The 18,231-nt window shown below is 42.2% G+C and overlaps 1 protein-coding gene across 11 annotated transcripts in view; it reads right to left on the bottom strand.

The window, feature by feature from the left end:
- Positions 1-1,007: 1,007 nt before the first annotated feature.
- GPATCH8 (G-patch domain containing 8) overlaps positions 1,008-18,231 on the bottom strand; it is a 100,439-nt gene continuing 83,215 nt past the window's right edge. For all 11 annotated transcript variants that reach the window (XM_082680039.1, XM_082680041.1, XM_082680044.1 and 8 more), the window contains 2 exons: positions 10,135-10,265; positions 1,008-7,163 (listed from right to left, as the gene is read on the bottom strand). In XM_082680039.1, coding sequence (XP_082536165.1) covers positions 3,266-7,163; positions 10,135-10,265 — 4,029 coding nt within the window. In that variant the 3' untranslated portion in view covers positions 1,008-3,265. The remainder of the gene's footprint in view (positions 7,164-10,134; positions 10,266-18,231) is intronic.

Raw genomic sequence — 18,231 nt, 5'->3', positions numbered from 1 at the left:
GAGTCCTAAACACTGGACCTCCCGGGAATTCCCACTTTTCATTTTCATCTTTTTAGGGCAGGGATTTTTCTATTTTAGAGAAATAGATCTGAGCATCCAACCCAAGGTTCAAGTTGAATAGCTACTCTTTTTTCAAGGGGAGAACACAGCTGTATGAGAGTAGGAAAGAAATAGACCATGCACTGTTCCTTCCTGAAGGTTGAGGAAGAGAGGAAACTAATTTATCACTACAGATCTATGGTTAGCTTTTAATGCTGAACTTTCTCTGCCTTTTGAGACTTTTCCATACAGAAGAGTAGATAGAGGCTTTTATCTGCTCAGTAACAATTAGGACATACTTCCTTTTACCAGGTAGCTCTCAAGCACTGTAGTGGTATTAAAGGGTTGAGGAGAATAATTCAGGACTGGTTCTGGTATACAAAACTCCATCTGGAGGGCAAAGGCCAGGCAGGTGACTCATCTCAATTGCCCTGAAGTCCATCCAAAATCCCCAAAATCAAAGCTAGAAATTCCAAACACATTTAGTGAGCACCTATTTGCCATACATTCTACTACACACAGATTGTACATCTAAAATGAGCAAAAGGATAGAAATAGAAGAGAATCTGGGGGACTTCCCTGGTGGTCCAGTGGTTATGACTCCTCGCTTCCACTGCAGGGGGCACGGGTTGAATCCCTGGTCCAGGAACTAAGACTCCGCATGCAGCTCAGCAAGGCAAAAAAAAAAAAAAAAAAAAAGAATCTGGGGAAGGGTGGAAAGGAGGTGCACATTCCAAGACACCTCCATAAGACTGAGAGAAACTTAACCCTTACTTCCTCCCACAGCATAAGCTTTCCCCTCTACTTGGGCAGGCTGAGCTTTGAGAAGCACAGTCTAAACATCATATGGTTCATAAGAATCTATGATCACTTCAAACAAGATGTTATTTGTAAACCATAACTCCCTCCATCCCTTCCCCACTTGAGTGGATGGGGCAACAATCACGACAGACTCTAAGTTTCCACAAATCATTGGTTTATTAGAAAGTTCCTTTCCCTAATTTTACAGCATATATATCTCTATCATATGTGATAAAGTTAAATACAATCTGTTATGCTTGTAAGTAAGGATAGGTTATTTTTTTCTTTTTAGTTTTAAAATCACTATTCTGGAAATTAAAGGAAACTGCCTCCAGGAAGGCAGAGAGGCAGCCAGAGTATGGCTCAATCTACAAGCTAATGGGAAGCAGCACAAAAATGTTAATACTGTATTATTTAAATATTTACATGGGCTGAAAGCAAAGAAAAATGAGTCCCTTCACTTCAAACAGATGATTTCATTTTCCAGTGCTAGTTATCAAAAAAGCGATGCTTCTGAATCAGATGAGGAGCACTGAACAGGCAGAAGGCTCAGTCGAGAGTCTTGTTTGCCCAGCACTTGCTTGTCATTAACTCAAAGCCTTTCTCTTTTGGAAATTGAAGAAAGGCAGAACAGAGCCCTGGCCCACATAAGAAGGGCTTGTTTTTCCTGTCAGGTGACCACCCAACCAATTCTAGCCACAGGAATAGGCAGGGATATGCCAAACAGGGAAGTACTAACTACTACACCAAAGAAGATGAGACCTACAATATAAACACCTTTGGGTCAGTGTATTAACTAGGTCTGAGAGCCGGGTGAAACGCAAGAAGAGGAGGAAGAGGAATTGAGGTGGTACTTCCCCTGATAAGTGTCATGGGAGAAAAAAAAAAAGGTATCTTTACTGCTTAAACTAAGCTGGGTAGAAGGCATGGAAACAATGAAGCAAAACAATCTGCAGAATCTATAAATGTGCTCACCTCCCAGTAAGTGGAGGAGGAAAAACTGTCCCAACTCTATCATCCTCCAGTCTACTTCTACTTCAGTTTCTAGCCAACCCAAAAGGCACATTAAAAAATTTTGTCAGAGGGGGCTAAGTACTAGGAAGGCAAATGGACTGCCTGGGACAGGCACCCCTGAAACCCAGGAATCCCCCAGGACAATCATACTGAATCTCACTGCTTCCAGACAATAAAGCTCTTGAATCGCTCTCCTCCTCTGTGGGGTGCATCTGTTTCTCTGTATAAAACAGCAAAGCACGTGAGGGAGACTCTGTCGGAACTGAGTATCCCTCTGGCACCCCCAGCTGACTGCTGCCCATTAGTTCAAAAATTCTAGTGCTGGGGGCACCACTTACTGCAAATTTTGTCTCTGCAAAGAATGTTAAACAACGTTCCTTTTTCTGTTTTAACATTTTTATAGATCATAACTTCAAAAAATACATGAGCTTGATAAAATATACATGCTTAGTCATTTTTGCATCTAGCAGAAAACAAATACTTTATTTTTTTGTTTTCATTTTATAACCTTTAAAGTTTCTTAATTCAACTAGGGCAAACATATTTACACAAAGCCACCAGAACAAGGATCACTTAAAGAGCTGGATGTAAAAAATATTATTGCAGTATACTACAAATATGGAACCTTTTTTATATGAGCTACAAAAAGCAGCATTTACGTTTATAGAGTTCAGTGCAATTTTTTACATTAAAAAATCCTATAAATTAAGAAGGAAACATCAACATGACAGAAGAAAATACACCCTTCAGACACATGAGCTCCTCTCTGGGGAAGCACATGGGTGACTCTATGTTCCGCATAGCTTCTATTCACGATAGGATCTTCTTTTCTGGGATATGCAGATGTCTCTTCTGGGATGAGGGACACGAGGACAACAGTGCCAAATGTGTGGCTGTTTGTGTGGGAAGTGGATCGAATGACAGCCTGAGTGGCACCTGGTTCCAGGTCAGACTCCCTTTCCACTTCACCCGGGATAAATAAGGTCACCAAGGTCAAAGACACTGATAAGGCAGGACCAGATGGAAAACCCGCCAGCCAGAGAGGAGGAAAATGTTTTAAAATTTATAGACAAGTGCAGAGGATAGAAAGTAGAGAGAGGAGGGGAGTATCTAAACTCAACAGTTTGGAGATGTTGCCAAAGAGGGGTGGGTAGCACTTACTGGTGTTCCCAAGCTTAGAAACACAGGAGAGGGAGGGACAAACAGAAAGGGGAAAAGGGAAAAAAATCCCTGATAGTAAACCCAAAGCAAACCTCAAATCTAAAACCACCCCTGCAAGCCAAAACTCAATTCTTTGGCTGTCAGACACTGCCCATTCCAGCTTCTACTTGCTGGTATTAATGGCTCAACACCCCAAGGGAAGATTTATGGGTCACCTTCCCTGGCCCTACCTGGGCTCCTATCCCCCAACTCATGTTCCATGGCTGGGGGGGTGCTGCAGGTCCTGACCTGAGAAGATGGGGTGAAGTAGTGGGTGAAGGTGGAGGGCAGTGGCAGCTGCTGCAGCAGGCCGGGGGGCAAGTAGGGTAGGGTAGAGGGCAGCATGTGGAACAGGGTGGAAGGTAAAGGGCCCAGGATGGATGGCTGAGGCGGGAATAATATGGATGGGATGGCTAGCTAGAAAGGTGGCAGGATGGCCAGGGATGATTGAGTGAGTGAGGTGGGACAAGGAAATGGGGGTCAGGTGGGGCTGGGGAATATGATGTACTTGGGCAAGTGGCTGGGGATGAGGGTGGGGGTGAATGCCAATGGCAGCAGCAGCTGCTGCGGCATGATGTTGTAGGATGGCATGCTGAACAGTTGTGATGGAGGTGGCAGAGGCTGTGGCCGGCTGCTGAATGTGGATGGGCTGCAAGGCTGGAGTGGCTGGGGCCAGGGCAGCCGAGGCGGGAAAGGCCTTTACTTGCTTGGCCAGAAGCTGCTGCTGGATGTGTTGCTGTGCGGCCTGCTGGAGCTTGCTGTACTTCTCCATCTCCTCGGGAGTGAAGGTGATGGGCTGGCTTTCCAGTGGGGCTAGGGAAGCATCCTCAACCCCATCAGCTGACTCAATACTAGGCTCCCCACTGGGAGGTGCATAACTGGGGAAGTGCTCAAGGTCTGACGCTATAGGCAGCAAGCTGGATTCCACAGGGCCTGGTTGACTGCCACTATCCAGGGACTCGAGGGTGTCCCCATCACTGGGGTCAGGGAGGTAGTTATGGGAGATGGATGGGTCCCCAGGATAGCAGTCAGAGTGCACTGGGGTGCCTAACGGAGCCACAGGGTGATCAGCAGTAGCTTCTTCAGACTTTGGCTCTTCTGGGGGTGGGTCTGATAAGGGGCCAGCTGTTTCCTCTGAGAACTGATGTCCAAATGGGGCATCACTATTCCCTGGAGGCCCTTCTGTCTCTGACTGCTCTTGCTCTTCCCCCCTTTCTAAGCCAGACTCTTCACATTTCTTGGTGTTGGGCTTTCGGGTAGCTGGGAGCTTCCCTATCAGTGGAAGGACAGGCTTATTGCCAAGAGAAGGGGGGAGCTTGGGCCCAAAATAACCTTGTGGAGGGTCCTTGAGCTTGAGCCCGGCTTTATTAGGGGTGGCCAGCACCTCCTCACTCACACTGGGTTTCCTCTCCACTTTCCTTGACTGGATCTTCTCCAGTAGCAGTTTGGCAGTGACAGAGTTCTTGTCTTCAGGGCTGCAGTCACCTTCTGACCCTCTTCCTGGGCCAGTGCTGCTGTTCTGGGAGGGTGGGCCTATCCCTTTACCATCATCTCCTCTGCCATCTTCTTTCTTCTTCTCCCCGGAACCTTCTCCCCGGCCTGATCGGAAATAGTGGGGAGACTGGGAGCGGTAGATTTTAGAGCGAATGAAGTCTCGACGACCAGAACGCCTCTCCTCAGGGCTCTCATGACCCCACGATCCCTTCCTGGAGCCTGATCTCTGCGAAGGGCTCCGGGTGCTGCAGCTGCGGTCCCGGCTATAGCTCCGACTCCGCTGCCAGCTGTGGGCTGTGGTGCTGCGGCTTCTCCGTTTGCTCCGGCTGCGACTACAACTGCTGCTGCGGCTGCGGCCCCTGGATCTTGAGCGCTCCCTAGTATGACTCCGAGATCGGCTTCGGGACTGGCTGCAACTGAGGCTATAGTCGTCATCAGAAGATGAATATTTGTGCCGCTTGGACCGGTGCTTGGAACTGGTATAGTCTGAGTCATCAGAGTCGTGGGAGCGCTTGGAGTGCCTTCGTGATCGGTCACTATAATCACTGTAGCTGTCATCAGAGTAACTGTGTTGTCTACTATAGCAGCTCTGGTCTGAAGAAGCATCTGAGCTACTTGAGTAAGAACGCCGGGAGGAACGGCGAGAGGAATGGTGCCGGCCAGACCGTGAGCGGCTACGGGAATGCTCACTGCCCGACTCTTCTTCCTCCTCTTCCTCCTCCTCCTCCTCACTGTACTGGGATGGAGACTTCTGGTGCAGCCGGCGTGATGAAGCATCATCACTATCCTCATCTCCACTACTGGGTCGACTTCGATGGCTAGATCGGCTGCTCCGTTTGCTGCTAGCTCTTTGCTGGCAGGATGAAGTTGGAGGTTCACCTTTGTGTTTCCTCCCACCATGATCTTGGGAGCTGCCACCGCCTCCACCTTCATCCTTCTTGCCACTGCTCCCTTCTTCAGCTGGAATGGATCTCCGCTGGGAATCATCTTGGGCTCGCCGCCGTCTTCTTGGTGGTGCAGGGCTACCACTACCAGGGGGTTCTGGTTTGGGCCCCCGTTCAGAATCTGCTGGGGCTGATGACTTATTCTTCTTTCGTTTTCGCTTCTTGCGCTTCTTAGACTTCTCCCCAGACTCTGCCTTAGAGCTTTTCTCTTCTGGGTCAGGCTTGTGTTTCCGTTTGTGTTTGCTGGATTTTTTGTGTTTCTTCTTCTTTTTGTGTCGGTGGGACTTCCCAGATCGTTCTTTCTTGCTAGGAAGGCTTCTCCCTGTGTCTTCTGTCTCTGACCCATGGCTACCCCCAGGCTCCTGCTTATTCAGGCCGCTACAGGCAGACCCTGGAGCAGGCGCATCTATTCTGCCTCCTGAAGAATGTTCTACATTCTCTCCCTCCTCTTTGCTTTTATTTGGCTCACTAGGATCAAGGTTTTGGAGATGGTCCTTTGAGGAGCCTCCTATATCCTTTGGTTTTTCTGTCCCTTTAGCTCTGGCATCTTTGTTCCTTGAAAGCTTGAAGTCAAAGTACAAAGGATTACAACTGTAAGAAATGGAGGGTTCTGCCTTCGTGAAAATTAATAGTTCTGATGGCCACTGGAGGGCAGTGCTTTCATCTTTGCTTAAAACTGGAAAGAAGGGACCAGTAGGATGTCTGGGTCCCTCTTGGCTTTCTTTCCCTGCTGGAGTGGCCTGAGAGATTTCTTTAGGAGGATTAGACTCACACATTTGGATCTCTGAATCCTTCTGACTCTGACTCTCTAAACTATGCTCACTTACATCCCCTCCTGAGGCCTTCTTTGTCTCAGCTTTGCTTTCAGGCTCTGAGGGCTCAGCCACACTGGTTTCCATCTGCTGTTCAGAGACTTCACCAACTGTCTTTTCTGCTCCTTGGCTTGCTGCCACCTTGATGCAGCCTTTAGGCTTGGGAGAACTACTTTTTTTGCTGTCTAGGGCATTCTTTGGGTGTGTACTATTATCACCTTCCATTTGTTCACTGGCTCTCATAAAGAGTAGGAAAGGAAAATTAGGTTTTACTTTGCAGTGTGCTGGGGGGATGTAGTGGTAATACTCTGGCTCTGTAGCCCCAGCTCCTTCTTCTCGCTTCATTCTTTTTAACTTAGATAATGTTGAGGCAAGGGACCCTCCGTCCTGAGGGTCTTCATCCTCTTTTTTACCATCGAGATTACTGCTACCATCGGAATCTCCCACCTTCTGCAGTCCTTGGTCTGTACCCTTCTCATCAGCTTTTGTTCCATCTTCAGAGGTCCCTTCCTCTGCATGGTCCTTGAAAACTGATGCTATTGATTCGAGTTTGACAGGAGCCTTCTTGGCAAAGGAAAATGACACTCCCAGTTTTTGCAATGGGGTCCCCAGATTATTCTTAATGCCAAAGCTGACGCCTTGAGAGACTAGCCCAGGAGACTGTGCCTGTCCAGTGGTATTAGTGATTTGTACTGCAGTGAAAGGGCCTCCTTTATCTGTGGAGAATTCAGATCCCAGGCCACAAGTGGCAGTGGCACTTGTGCCACTGTTTGTCGCTGATTCTTCTTTATCATCATCTCCACCTTCTTCATCTACAGCCACTGTGGTTGGTCTGAACATGGGACCACTTCCAGGTGCACTACACAATGGTTTAGAAAAATGAAAAACAAAAAAAAAACAGGTTTAGGGAACATTTCATACTTCTTTTTTTATTTTTGGCCTCCCCACGCAGCATGTAGGATCTTAGTTCCCTGACCAGGGATCAAATCCGCACCCCCTGCAGAGGAAGCATGGAGTCTTAACCACTGAACCACCAGGGAAGTCCCTCATACTTCTTATATGATACTAATCCCTTATGCTTGACCATTCATCACAAGCAGATCTTAAAAGACACTGAGTGGTGGTCATTCCCCAGCCCTGTGCTAACAAAAGGAACTTCCTCAGTGAGGTTAGGCAAAGTCTCACACTACTAATCTACCAAGCTACATTCGCAAGGATAGCCAGTTACTGCTGTTTCTTCCTTAGCTGTCTAAAATATAAAAACTGAGGTTTACCTCTCAATTCGAATACACTATCATTACCGTCTGGTACAGCCCACCTGTCCTGTATCCACTCTCAATTCTTATTGTATCATCCTACTATCAAACATATGGCCGAACATCTATTCACAAAGGTTGCACAGTTCACCCTTGAATACAGGTTTGCAGGTTTGAACTGCGAGGGCCCACTTATGCACAGATTTTTTTTTCAATACATATCACACAATCTGCGGTTGGTTGAATCCGTGGATGTGGAAATACGGAGGGTTGACTACACAAATACGGAGGGTTGACTACAAAGTTATACACAGATCTTTGACTGTGTGGATGTGTGAGTGTGTGTGGGGGCTGGGGGTCACTGGCACCCCTAACCTCGTTGTTCAAGGATCAACTGTATTTCATACAGCTAAAAAACAAAACAAAAAAACCCTCAATTTCTTCTGTGCTTTCAAATTTCAGTTTTTAAATACGTGCCTAGGGATTCCCTGGTGGCGCAGTGGTTGAGAGTCTGCCTGCCGATGCAGGGGACACGGGTTCGTGCCCCAGTCCAGGAAGATCCCACATGCCGTGGAGCGGCTAGGCCCGTGAGCCATGGCCGCTCAGTCTGTGCGTCTGGAGCCTGTGCTCCGCAACAGGAGAGGCCACAACAGTGAGAGCCCCACGTACCGCAAACAAACAAACAACAACAACAAAAAAAGTGCCTATTCCCTGAGTTGAACAGAGTCAGAAACCTCCACTGTGCTATGCTATGATGGTTTGTGGTTAGGTTAGTATGTCTGTTATAGAAACTAAGAGCCTGTGCCTATCTCCTGGCACCATGCCCAAGCATTAGCTTTGGTTTTGTGATACTTTCTGGGCATTCCATACAATGATCATAATTCTACCAAGGACCTTCTCAGCTTTGAAAACAGGAGCACCAAGGAACCTGAAAGCCAGTGTTTTAAACTCCTGTCACATCTGAAATTTTTACAGTGTGTGGATTATACAGGTATCTCTCATGCCAAACTCAAGAACTGAAGAGAATTATTTGGATGAAGTCTTTTTAATCTAAACCCTAGCTACTAGCTGCCCTAAACTCAGGGACCAAATATATTTGGATAATATGGTATCCCCTTTGCTATCTGAACTCTTGTTATTGCAGGATGGAACCCACAAGATCTGGGTAGCAAGAGATACTCTCACTGTGTCACAAAACCTATCCCACGGGCTTAGCTGCTCCACGGCATGTGGGATCTTCCTGGACCAGGGCTCGAACCCGTGTCCCCTGCATTGGCAGGTGGATTCTTAACCACTGTGACACCAGGGAAGTCCGAGGTAGTATATATATTTTTAAGGAGGTACCCTTGCTACAAGTCCAAGAGGAATGTGTTTATTACATGAAAAGCTGCCAAAGAAGGAATCAGAACCAGTTTAATAGGCATTTTAACTCAACATTAGAGTTCATGGGTTAATTCTGTTTTAAAACTTACACTATATGTGTTCTTTCCCTTCTTCCTTCCTCCAAAACAAAAGAAAAGTAAATAAGTAAAAGGATCCAGAGACAAAAATCCAGAGAGTCTATGACCTTGGAAACTCTGGCCCCAACTTGGCTGTAAAGTTTTAAAAGCCACAATCACAGTTTCTCCTTCCACTGTAACCAGTTCCTCCTTTGTTACTGGCCAGCCATTAAAAACAAACATAGGGACGTAGGTCCTTCGGATTGAGGCACATACCTCATGAATTCTCAGATGCTCAAAGACTGGGTCCCCAAAGTCTAGTCGCTTGGAAATTCAGCCCTAGGTGGGATAAATTCCACCTAAGGCTAAACACCAGCCCCAAATTTATCATCAAGAACCATGAAGGAACATTAAAAACAACACTCAAGAAGGCAGGAATCTGCAGAGAAATAAATGGATAGAATTTCCTAGGTTTTAATGTTTAGTACTAACTCTACTCTATAGTACTTAAAAGGCAGTTACAACACTTGAATCTGTGCCCCAGTAGAATACTGTGATGTATATGCTTTTCTACATAAGAATAATACTGGAGGGGAATTCCCTGGTCTAGTGGTTAAGATTTGGCGCTTTCACTGCCATGGTCCAGGGTTCAATCCCTGGTCAGGGAACTGACATCCCACAAGCTGTGCAGGGCAGTCAAAAAAAAAAAAAAAAAAAAAGAAAGAAAGAAAAAATAAGCTGGAGAATGGGAATAATAATTGTTGCATAATTTACTGATTTACTGAGTATCTTCTATGTGCTAGGAACTCTTTTATAAGCACTTTGATATAACAACTTAATGACTTCTCACAACAACTATAAGAAATTGTTATCATTTCATCTTACAGATAAGGAAACTGAGGCAAGGAGCTTGGATAACTAAGGTCACAAAGATCACAGGATACGGCCTCAGGAGTGCATATTCTTAATATGTTATACTCCAAGTATAGATACGCTTTTAGTTTGAAAGAAGGATCTATTAAAAACTGAAGGATTATATGTCAATTATACCTCAATTTTTAAAAAAAGGATTATAATTCTTAAATCTTAAGGGTTATAATTATTTGTAGAATCCTCGGAGAGAAAATGTCCTCACCATTCAGCTTGTTTTCTTTGCTCTGCCAACTCGTGGAGCCGCCGTAGGGCTTTCTCTTGCTTCTTCTCATCTTTGCGGGATCTTGAAGAGACATTTCGAGCAAACTCTCTCTGCTTGAGATCTTTCAATCTCTGGGTAACAAAAGAAAGGAACAGGGAGTGGGTGATTTAGAATAACCTGGGGATCCTGAAAGCAAGGCTTTCAGAATATTTACCCATAATCAATGGTTATAGCGCTAGTGTAGAATACATTGTTATACTCTCATGGTAATTGAAAACACAATGGCTGATTACTTTGGGTAAAGCACTTGGAGTATCTGCATTCATAATTAGGACAGCATACCATTTGCTTTATTGGGTAAAATTAAATAATTTCAGAAGCAACAAGCAACATTAGGAGAAAAGAACACTAGGAGAAAAGAAAAGGGACTATTTAATCACCTGCTCTTCCAGGATGCAAAACTAGACAAATAGAACATGAGTTAAATTGTAATAACACAAGCCAAAGAGAACAGAAAGGGGTTAGCTAGTATAGAAAATTACCCAGGTGTAAGATCTTAAAAAGCAATGTACAGCTTACATGGGGAGGTTATCTGAATCATTCAGACTAATAGAAAGCATACTTTTATTTCACCATAAAAAGGTGCTATTCTTTTCACCATGAACCGTTTTCTTGCTAACTAATCAAACAAACCATCTTCCAATGCTTGCATGTTCAGAGCTCACCAGTCTGACCACTTTCATCTGGTCAGTCTGCTGAAATTAGAGAGTAATATGTGTGGCTTTTCATTCCTTCACGGCCCTGAGAGGAACATCCAGGGAATGAGATGGGAGAGTAGAGACAAGTCAAAGTATTACTTAAAATCCTGATAAAAGAATGGGTCTTTTATTCTCAGAGGCTACTATATATAATTTTCCTTAAAACAAAACAAAAACAACAACGTTATGACACACTGATGACAGACTCCAGACATATCTATCTGCAATGAAGACGTAACTAAAATTATTTTCAACATACTAGATAATATAAAAGCAAACAAACCAAAACACATATATTAACCTATGCTTTTACAATAGCATTGGGAAAAGGAATCTGACCCAACATAAAGTGGACATTGCTTTGTTTGAAAGGCATGATGTGCAACAGACAGAGGAATTTTCTTATCTAATATTTATGAAATGTGTTTTGAATCTTTTTGAATTGGGAGGGGAAAAGGGTAGAAAGACACACACAAAAAAAGATACACAGCTAAAGACACTAGTAGAAAAACTCACTCTTGTGATCTGGGCTCCCAAATTAGAAGGATTTGCTTTCAATACATCAGCTGAAAATGTCACATCACAAAGAAAAAAAAAGTAAAAAATAAAACAAGAATGGAAGAGAAAAAAAAATAAAGCAAGCATTACTACACAAGCTCTCTTAGTGAATGTGCAAACTATTATACTGAACAATCAGGGATAAAGCCATCAACTCTAAAAGGGTTGGGGAGAAGGGAAGCACCTATACAAAACATGTATGTGTACGTACACACAGACTGACACAGTAATAATCCCTTCTAGATAAATGGAACCATCTCCATTCCTTTAGGAAAAATGGTTACAGAACTTTAGGAAAGACCAGTGTGGTCTAAAAGCAGTTAGTCTTATTTTCATTTACCTTTATTTTGGGGGCGTTCAAGTAACCAAGAGATGGCAAAATTGTTTTACTGAGGCTGGCTGCTCAGAATTAAGATTTTTATAAAAATCACTTCAAGATAGAGGAGCAACTATTTTAAATAAATATGAACTCCAATTTCCTCCTTCCAAGGAGAATGGGGCAGAGAGAAAGAGCCTATCAGGACTATTGTATGATTATTTTAGGCCACAAACCTAGTTTTTTCCTGCCCCAAACACTTAACAGGCTCTCTAGCCAAGATTTAAACAGAATGATATGTTTTTCTCTAGCCACCTCATAAGCCTGGAAAATCTCCCCATGCCCAGTCATTCCCTTCCCTCTTATACTTTTAGGAGTTATTCCCCAAACTACAGGACACTGTCTAAAAGTATGAGCATTTTATCAAAGTCTGGAGTCTCCAAGCTAAGTCAATGATTTCCAATCATTCAGCAGCCACCTGGTACAAACTTGAAGTTGAAGGGATAGAACTATTTCCACATCAGCCTGAAGACATCCTATCTCAAATTCCCACAATATAATTAAAGGTAGGGAGGGAAGAAAATGGGATGATGTCAATAAAACAAGTTCAAATCGTGGTCCTATACAGGGTGTAGCAAACACTCCTGTATCACCTTTACAAACTTTATAGTTAAGACTGGGGTCTTAAAAATAGAATTGGGGGCTTCCCTGGTGGCGCAGTGGTTGATAGTCCACCTGCCGATGCAGGGGACATGGGTTTGTGCCCCGGTCCGGGAGGATCCCACATGCCGCGGAGCGGCTGGGCCCGTGAGCCATGGCCGCTGAGCCTGCGCGTCCGGAGCCTGTGCTCCGCAACAGGAGAGGCCACAACAGTGAGAGGCCCGCATACCGCAAAAAAAAAAAAAAAAAAAAAAAAAGAATTGGGAACCCTAGAATTCTAACCCAAACCTTAAAGACAGGGCTTGGCAACTCTCCCAAACCCAAAATGTATATTTGGGGTCTCTCTCAGATAAGGGTGTTCTGATGATAAAAATGGATTCCTAACTCCAAGTCTCTCCTTTCTTCTCAGGGTCAAACTAAATTCCCCTCACAAAGTCTCTACTGATCCCTCATAAAAGATAGGATTTTTCTTCTTTGTGAACTGTCTTATTAACACTTTGTTATAGCAGTGATCTAGCAATCATCATATTTAGCCTGACTATACTTATTCCTGTCTTTCAGAAGGGCAGTTTGTGTAAAATTTCAGAGTGAGAAAGACTTGGGTTCAAATCCATTAATTACTGGCCAAGTGGTTTCACCTCTCTGAGCTGCAATTCCCTCATTAGAAAAACAGGGCTATCTAGCAATAGATTTACGAGATTAAGTGTCAAAATAAATACGAGTAAAGCATTTAGTATGTCCAAATTTTTCAATACTGCCCCTTCCCCTTTATTTGGGGCAGGGACTACGGCTTATCTTTATAATCAACCCTGCAGCGTAAGGAGCAGCGCCAAGGCTACAGAACTCATCTGGTAAATGGCTGGTGAATAATTTGGCTTAAACACTGGATCCTTGATTTTTGACAAATCCTCGTTACCACCTGTAGGAAAGTTTGATATGAAATATTTTCATGTATCAATATTTACTAGGAACATATTCAAGCTAAATAATGTTTTTCCTAGTTATTACTCTCATACAGTAAGGAAGTCGCTCTCTCTCTTTTTTTTTTTTTTTTGGCCATGCTGTATGGCATGCAGGATCTTAGTTCCCCAACCAGGGACTGAACCCAGGCACCGGCAGTGAAAACAAGTCCTAGCCACTGGATCATGAGGGAATTCCCGGAAGTCTCATTCCTTAGAGAACCAAAAAGCCTAAAAATTTAAACCCCTTACTCCTGAACAGAATTGGGCCAATGGCGAAAAGGATACTGACCAGAAACTTCTCAATTTCCCATCTAAAAAGTAATTTTCATAAAGGTACAAGGCCCTCAATACAGAATCAGATTTTCCAGTTGCCTATTTTATTCCAAAAGGCTACCAAGCTTGGCTCATATGCCACTGAATACCCGTATGAAATTCTCTCTGTGTGTGACCTGTACTTTTTACTTTCCACTTAAATTCTGAAGAGGAACTCAACCTCAGATAGCTTTTTCAAGGCAAGAATAGAGGAGCAACATAACTGTCAGAGAAGAGACAGAGTTCAAGTAAGGAGACCAACAAGTACAGATGTGTCATCAATCCAAAAACTACTTTCAAAGGCTGAGCAAATTCCATACTGTACACACAAATTCAAGTTAGACTCCAAACTAGCACACAGTCTAATCTGAATGGATCTAATTCATCATTTAAGGTGACTCCAAAGCTACTATGTCCTTATATCTGAAAATTATAAAGTATGCTTTCTGAAGAGTTACTAATAAATTTGCTTATTTATTAATACTTATTAATATAAATTTAAGCCACATAACACATCTTTAGCTGAAAAATATTTGATTCAAGGGAAAGGAGACCAAACCCCATTCATAATGAAAGGGTTTGAAGATCTTGTTTTCCTGAAAAACAAATAGCATATTTCCAAAAAAGTATACATTTGTGACAGAGAACATAATTTCTCACTGATTTTCACTCACATGGTAGCTGGGGTTTCTATTAAATTTCCCAAAAGACCAGTAGAGGGAAGAACTTAACAAATAACCCAGCTCTTGAAATACCCATCCACAGTTGGGCTAAAGACCACTTCAAATGTAAATGACATTCTAGTTCTTAAAACCAGCTAAACAGCACTGTGTTGGCAGAAAAATATCTACTCCAGACCCAAAATCCTGCTCCACTATCCATCTGCAAACAAATTAAACCAGAGAAATGAGAATCTGGTAAATCTTACCAGGTTTTCAGTGTAGGTGATATATTTGTCCACATTATCAATAATGTGGAGTGTCAATAGCAAGAAGTGGCACTGTGTTTGAGCTGGGAATGAATGAGACAGTTTTCCCTATCAACAAAAGACAACAAGGATCTCAGTCTAATAAAATACTTTTTATATCTTTTGATGCTACTCTTCTCTTGAATCACAACAAAATTTTATGTTAGAAGCTTATATTTGATTGAGTATACTTTACTAGGAATAAATCTATTATCTTTCTCAAGTATTTTAAATCTATTATTGCAATTTAAAGAATAAAAACATTGTTTCCATGTGAAGGGAATTTCAGGCACCAGAAAATAGGCAGAGAGTATTTTCTATTGCCACTAAAAATCCTATGTTCTAATATTTACTCAATTCTAAAGAGAAACCTAATTCTGTCTCTTCAGGGTCAGATTATCTGTGATTTCTTTTTCTCACCAGATAGCAATCTCACTCTCCCAGAGACTGTTCTTAGTTTTCCTTTATAACTAACCCTGCAATGCACACACCATTGTCTATGGCACAAAAGAGATGTTCAATAAACATTTATCAAACTTGTTTCAGTTTTAAAATCAGTTATTGGGAAAGGGAACACATACATACTTTTACGTATTATTTGTTGGTTACGAACAGAGATGGAAAATGGTGATCAAAGAAGCAGTGGTTGCTTGCAACTCAATCTGTTTTTCTGCCTAAACATGATCCAGCCCTTTCTGAACTCAACTACTCCCTTTCCATTATGTCAACAACCCCACATACCCCAAATCCACGGCCTCTTCTTCCCACTGTTTCCTGCCTCTCTCCAATGACATAACATTAATGAGGAACTCCTTTCCCCTCCAAAACTGGAGTAGTCATGCTGTAGTTGCTTGGCCAGGTTACCCACTTCAAGTCTCAGTGTTTGATGCCTCTGGATGAGACCAGCCAGAACATCGCCATGTGATGAGGGAGGGAAAAGACCAGCAGAGAACACAGAAAGCCTCAGCGTTAAACTACTCACAGAAAAAAGATTATAGTTGAAAGGTTAAGGAAATCCAAGTTACTGGGCACTGAGGTGTAAATTCTTCTTTTAGCACATGCATATCAGTAAGTGATGAAAATGAGTTTTATTCAGTAACAGAGAAAACCAAATGTTTGGTAACAGAGAAAACTAAACACTAATGATGATTACAGATACTGAAAAAACTCAGAGGGGAAAAAGAGAAGTATACATTCTTTTGGCTAGGTAACAGTAGTTCTAATAGTCATTTGTAGCAATACCATTTGTGCCCAATTACTCTGAAACACAATGACTTAATATCATTTGGTTAATATCAAATTAATTTGTCATAAAATCACTGTTATATTTGCTTTTATGTTCAGAAATACAGCAAAAAGCCTTAAAAAGTATGTTATATTCTTTAATAGCACCAGGTGTATACTGCTTTAAGGTATTTTTCACACACACACACACACACACACACACACACACACGTATTCAATATATGAAGTCACCATCATCACTACCAAAATTTAAGTTTGATAATGAAGCTGTTAAAAATAATTTTATTGATATGTAATTCATGTATCATAAAATTCACCCATTTAAAGTGTAAAATTTAGTGGGTTTAGCATATTCTCAGAGTTGTGCAACCATCAGCACTATCAAATTTTAGAATATTTCCATTATCCCCCAAGGAAAACCCATCCATTAGCATTCATTCCTCACTGTCCCTTTCTACCCAGTCCCTGGAAACCTGAACTATATTATCCATAGATTTGCTTATTCTAAACTTTTCATATAAATAAAATCATACAACATAAGGGTCTTTTGTGATTGGCTTCTTCCACTTAATATTTTCAAGATTCGTGCATGTTGTATTTATCAGTAAGTCATTCTATTTTATTGCTGAATAGCATTCCATTGCATAGTTGTACCACATTTTGTATATCTATCCATCAGTTGATGGATATTTCGGTTGCTTCCACTTTTTGGCTATGATGAATAGTGCTGCTGTGAACAATCTTGTACAAGTTTTTGTGTGGACATATTTTCATTTCTCTTAAGTATGTGTTGGTCATGTGGTAGCTCTATATTTAACATTTTGAGGAACTGTCAAACTGTTTTCCAGAGGGGCTGTGCCACTTTATAACCCCACTAGCAGTGCAGGAGATTTCCAATTTCTCCATATCTTCTCCGGCACTTACTGTGTCTTTTTCATTTTAGCCATCTGAGTAGGTGTGAAATGGTATACCACTGTGGTTTTGTGGATAACAAGTTTTAAGTATATCTACATAATCCTCTAGAGATCATATCTGGAGGCAAAGATTTGCCCTCTAGGTAAAATCTGAAGGAGCATAATTCGTTAAGAGTTGCTTAGGTCCAAAGCAAATGGAACAGCAGCATCCTAGTTCAGAGTTCTCTTTTCAGTACTGTTGCTCACAAACTTATCATTATTCCTTAAGTTGCTTTAACTTTTCAGACTACAATAGAACATACAGGCTCATCCCAGAATCTCTGCCACAGTGCATCACTGTGATGAATGCATGTGTATAGAAGCAGAAAACCAGTTGAAAGCTACAAAACATAAATTAGGTAGAATCATTTTTATTCACTTTGGAATTGTGTGTCAAGATAAAGAACAGAGTTAGAAATACATAGTATGAGAATACAGGGTTTACCAGCAACCTTAGCTCCCAAAGGGTCTGTTTAAAGTTACCTCGGCTCACAAAAGCAGACAGCTTCCCTAAACAGATGCAGAGTTTTCCAAGGTTAACTAGGTTGTGACAGCAGGGTGTAAGGAACCTATTCTCAACAAAAGCAGAGGTGGTGGGTATATAAGATTTAACAGGTGAAAAGGCTCGAATCATGCTCAGTTGTTGGAAGACTGGCCAAATGATGTCAATTCTCTTATTAGACAAAACAGTCCCAAAGAAAATGGTATCCCACCGTGTACAAAATATCACTGAACCTAAAATTTTCACCTCTCTGATACAGGTTATTAAAATACAACTACAATATGCTTTAGTTCTGAGATACATTCCTCTCTTCACACTTGCTTTTGCTTCTCAAAGAATAATCTCTTCAGAAGTGAACTGTGCTATTTAAGTCAACATATGAAGCTTTGGGATTCATAAATACTTTATGATTTTCCTAACCTGTTTCACATCTTTACAATAATCAATTTATGGTTTTCTAAGTATAAACATTCTATAAACACCCAAAATATACAGCACCTATGAAATATCTTCATTGGTATCTGATCTTAGGGATTTCACTTCTTAGAAAGGTCCTTTTCTTTTAGCCCTAGAATTATCTTTTCTCACTTTGCCTTTTTAGTTTTGTTTTTACTTCTGCGCTGCCCCCCCCAACACCTGCACTGAATATCAAAGTTGCACTGAAAAAGGAATACAGTTACATTTCATCAGATCTGCAGTGGCTTCCCAGAGGTTCAATTGGCTTTGGTGTGCTTACTGTCCTGATGTTACATGTGCCAAGCATACAGAGAATCAAATGCATCGAGAGGCAAAAAAATCTGACCAGTCAATAGTGAACCTTCAAGTGGAAAGTAGTCCAAACTTGAATGAAGTTTATGTGAAGTC

This window comes from Grampus griseus, assembly GCF_964374135.1.
Source record: "Grampus griseus genome assembly, chromosome: 20".
NCBI classification, from domain to species: domain Eukaryota; kingdom Metazoa; phylum Chordata; class Mammalia; order Artiodactyla; family Delphinidae; genus Grampus; species Grampus griseus.
Note: the sequence above shows the minus strand (reverse complement) of the source record. Positions and strands in the feature narration are given on the sequence as shown.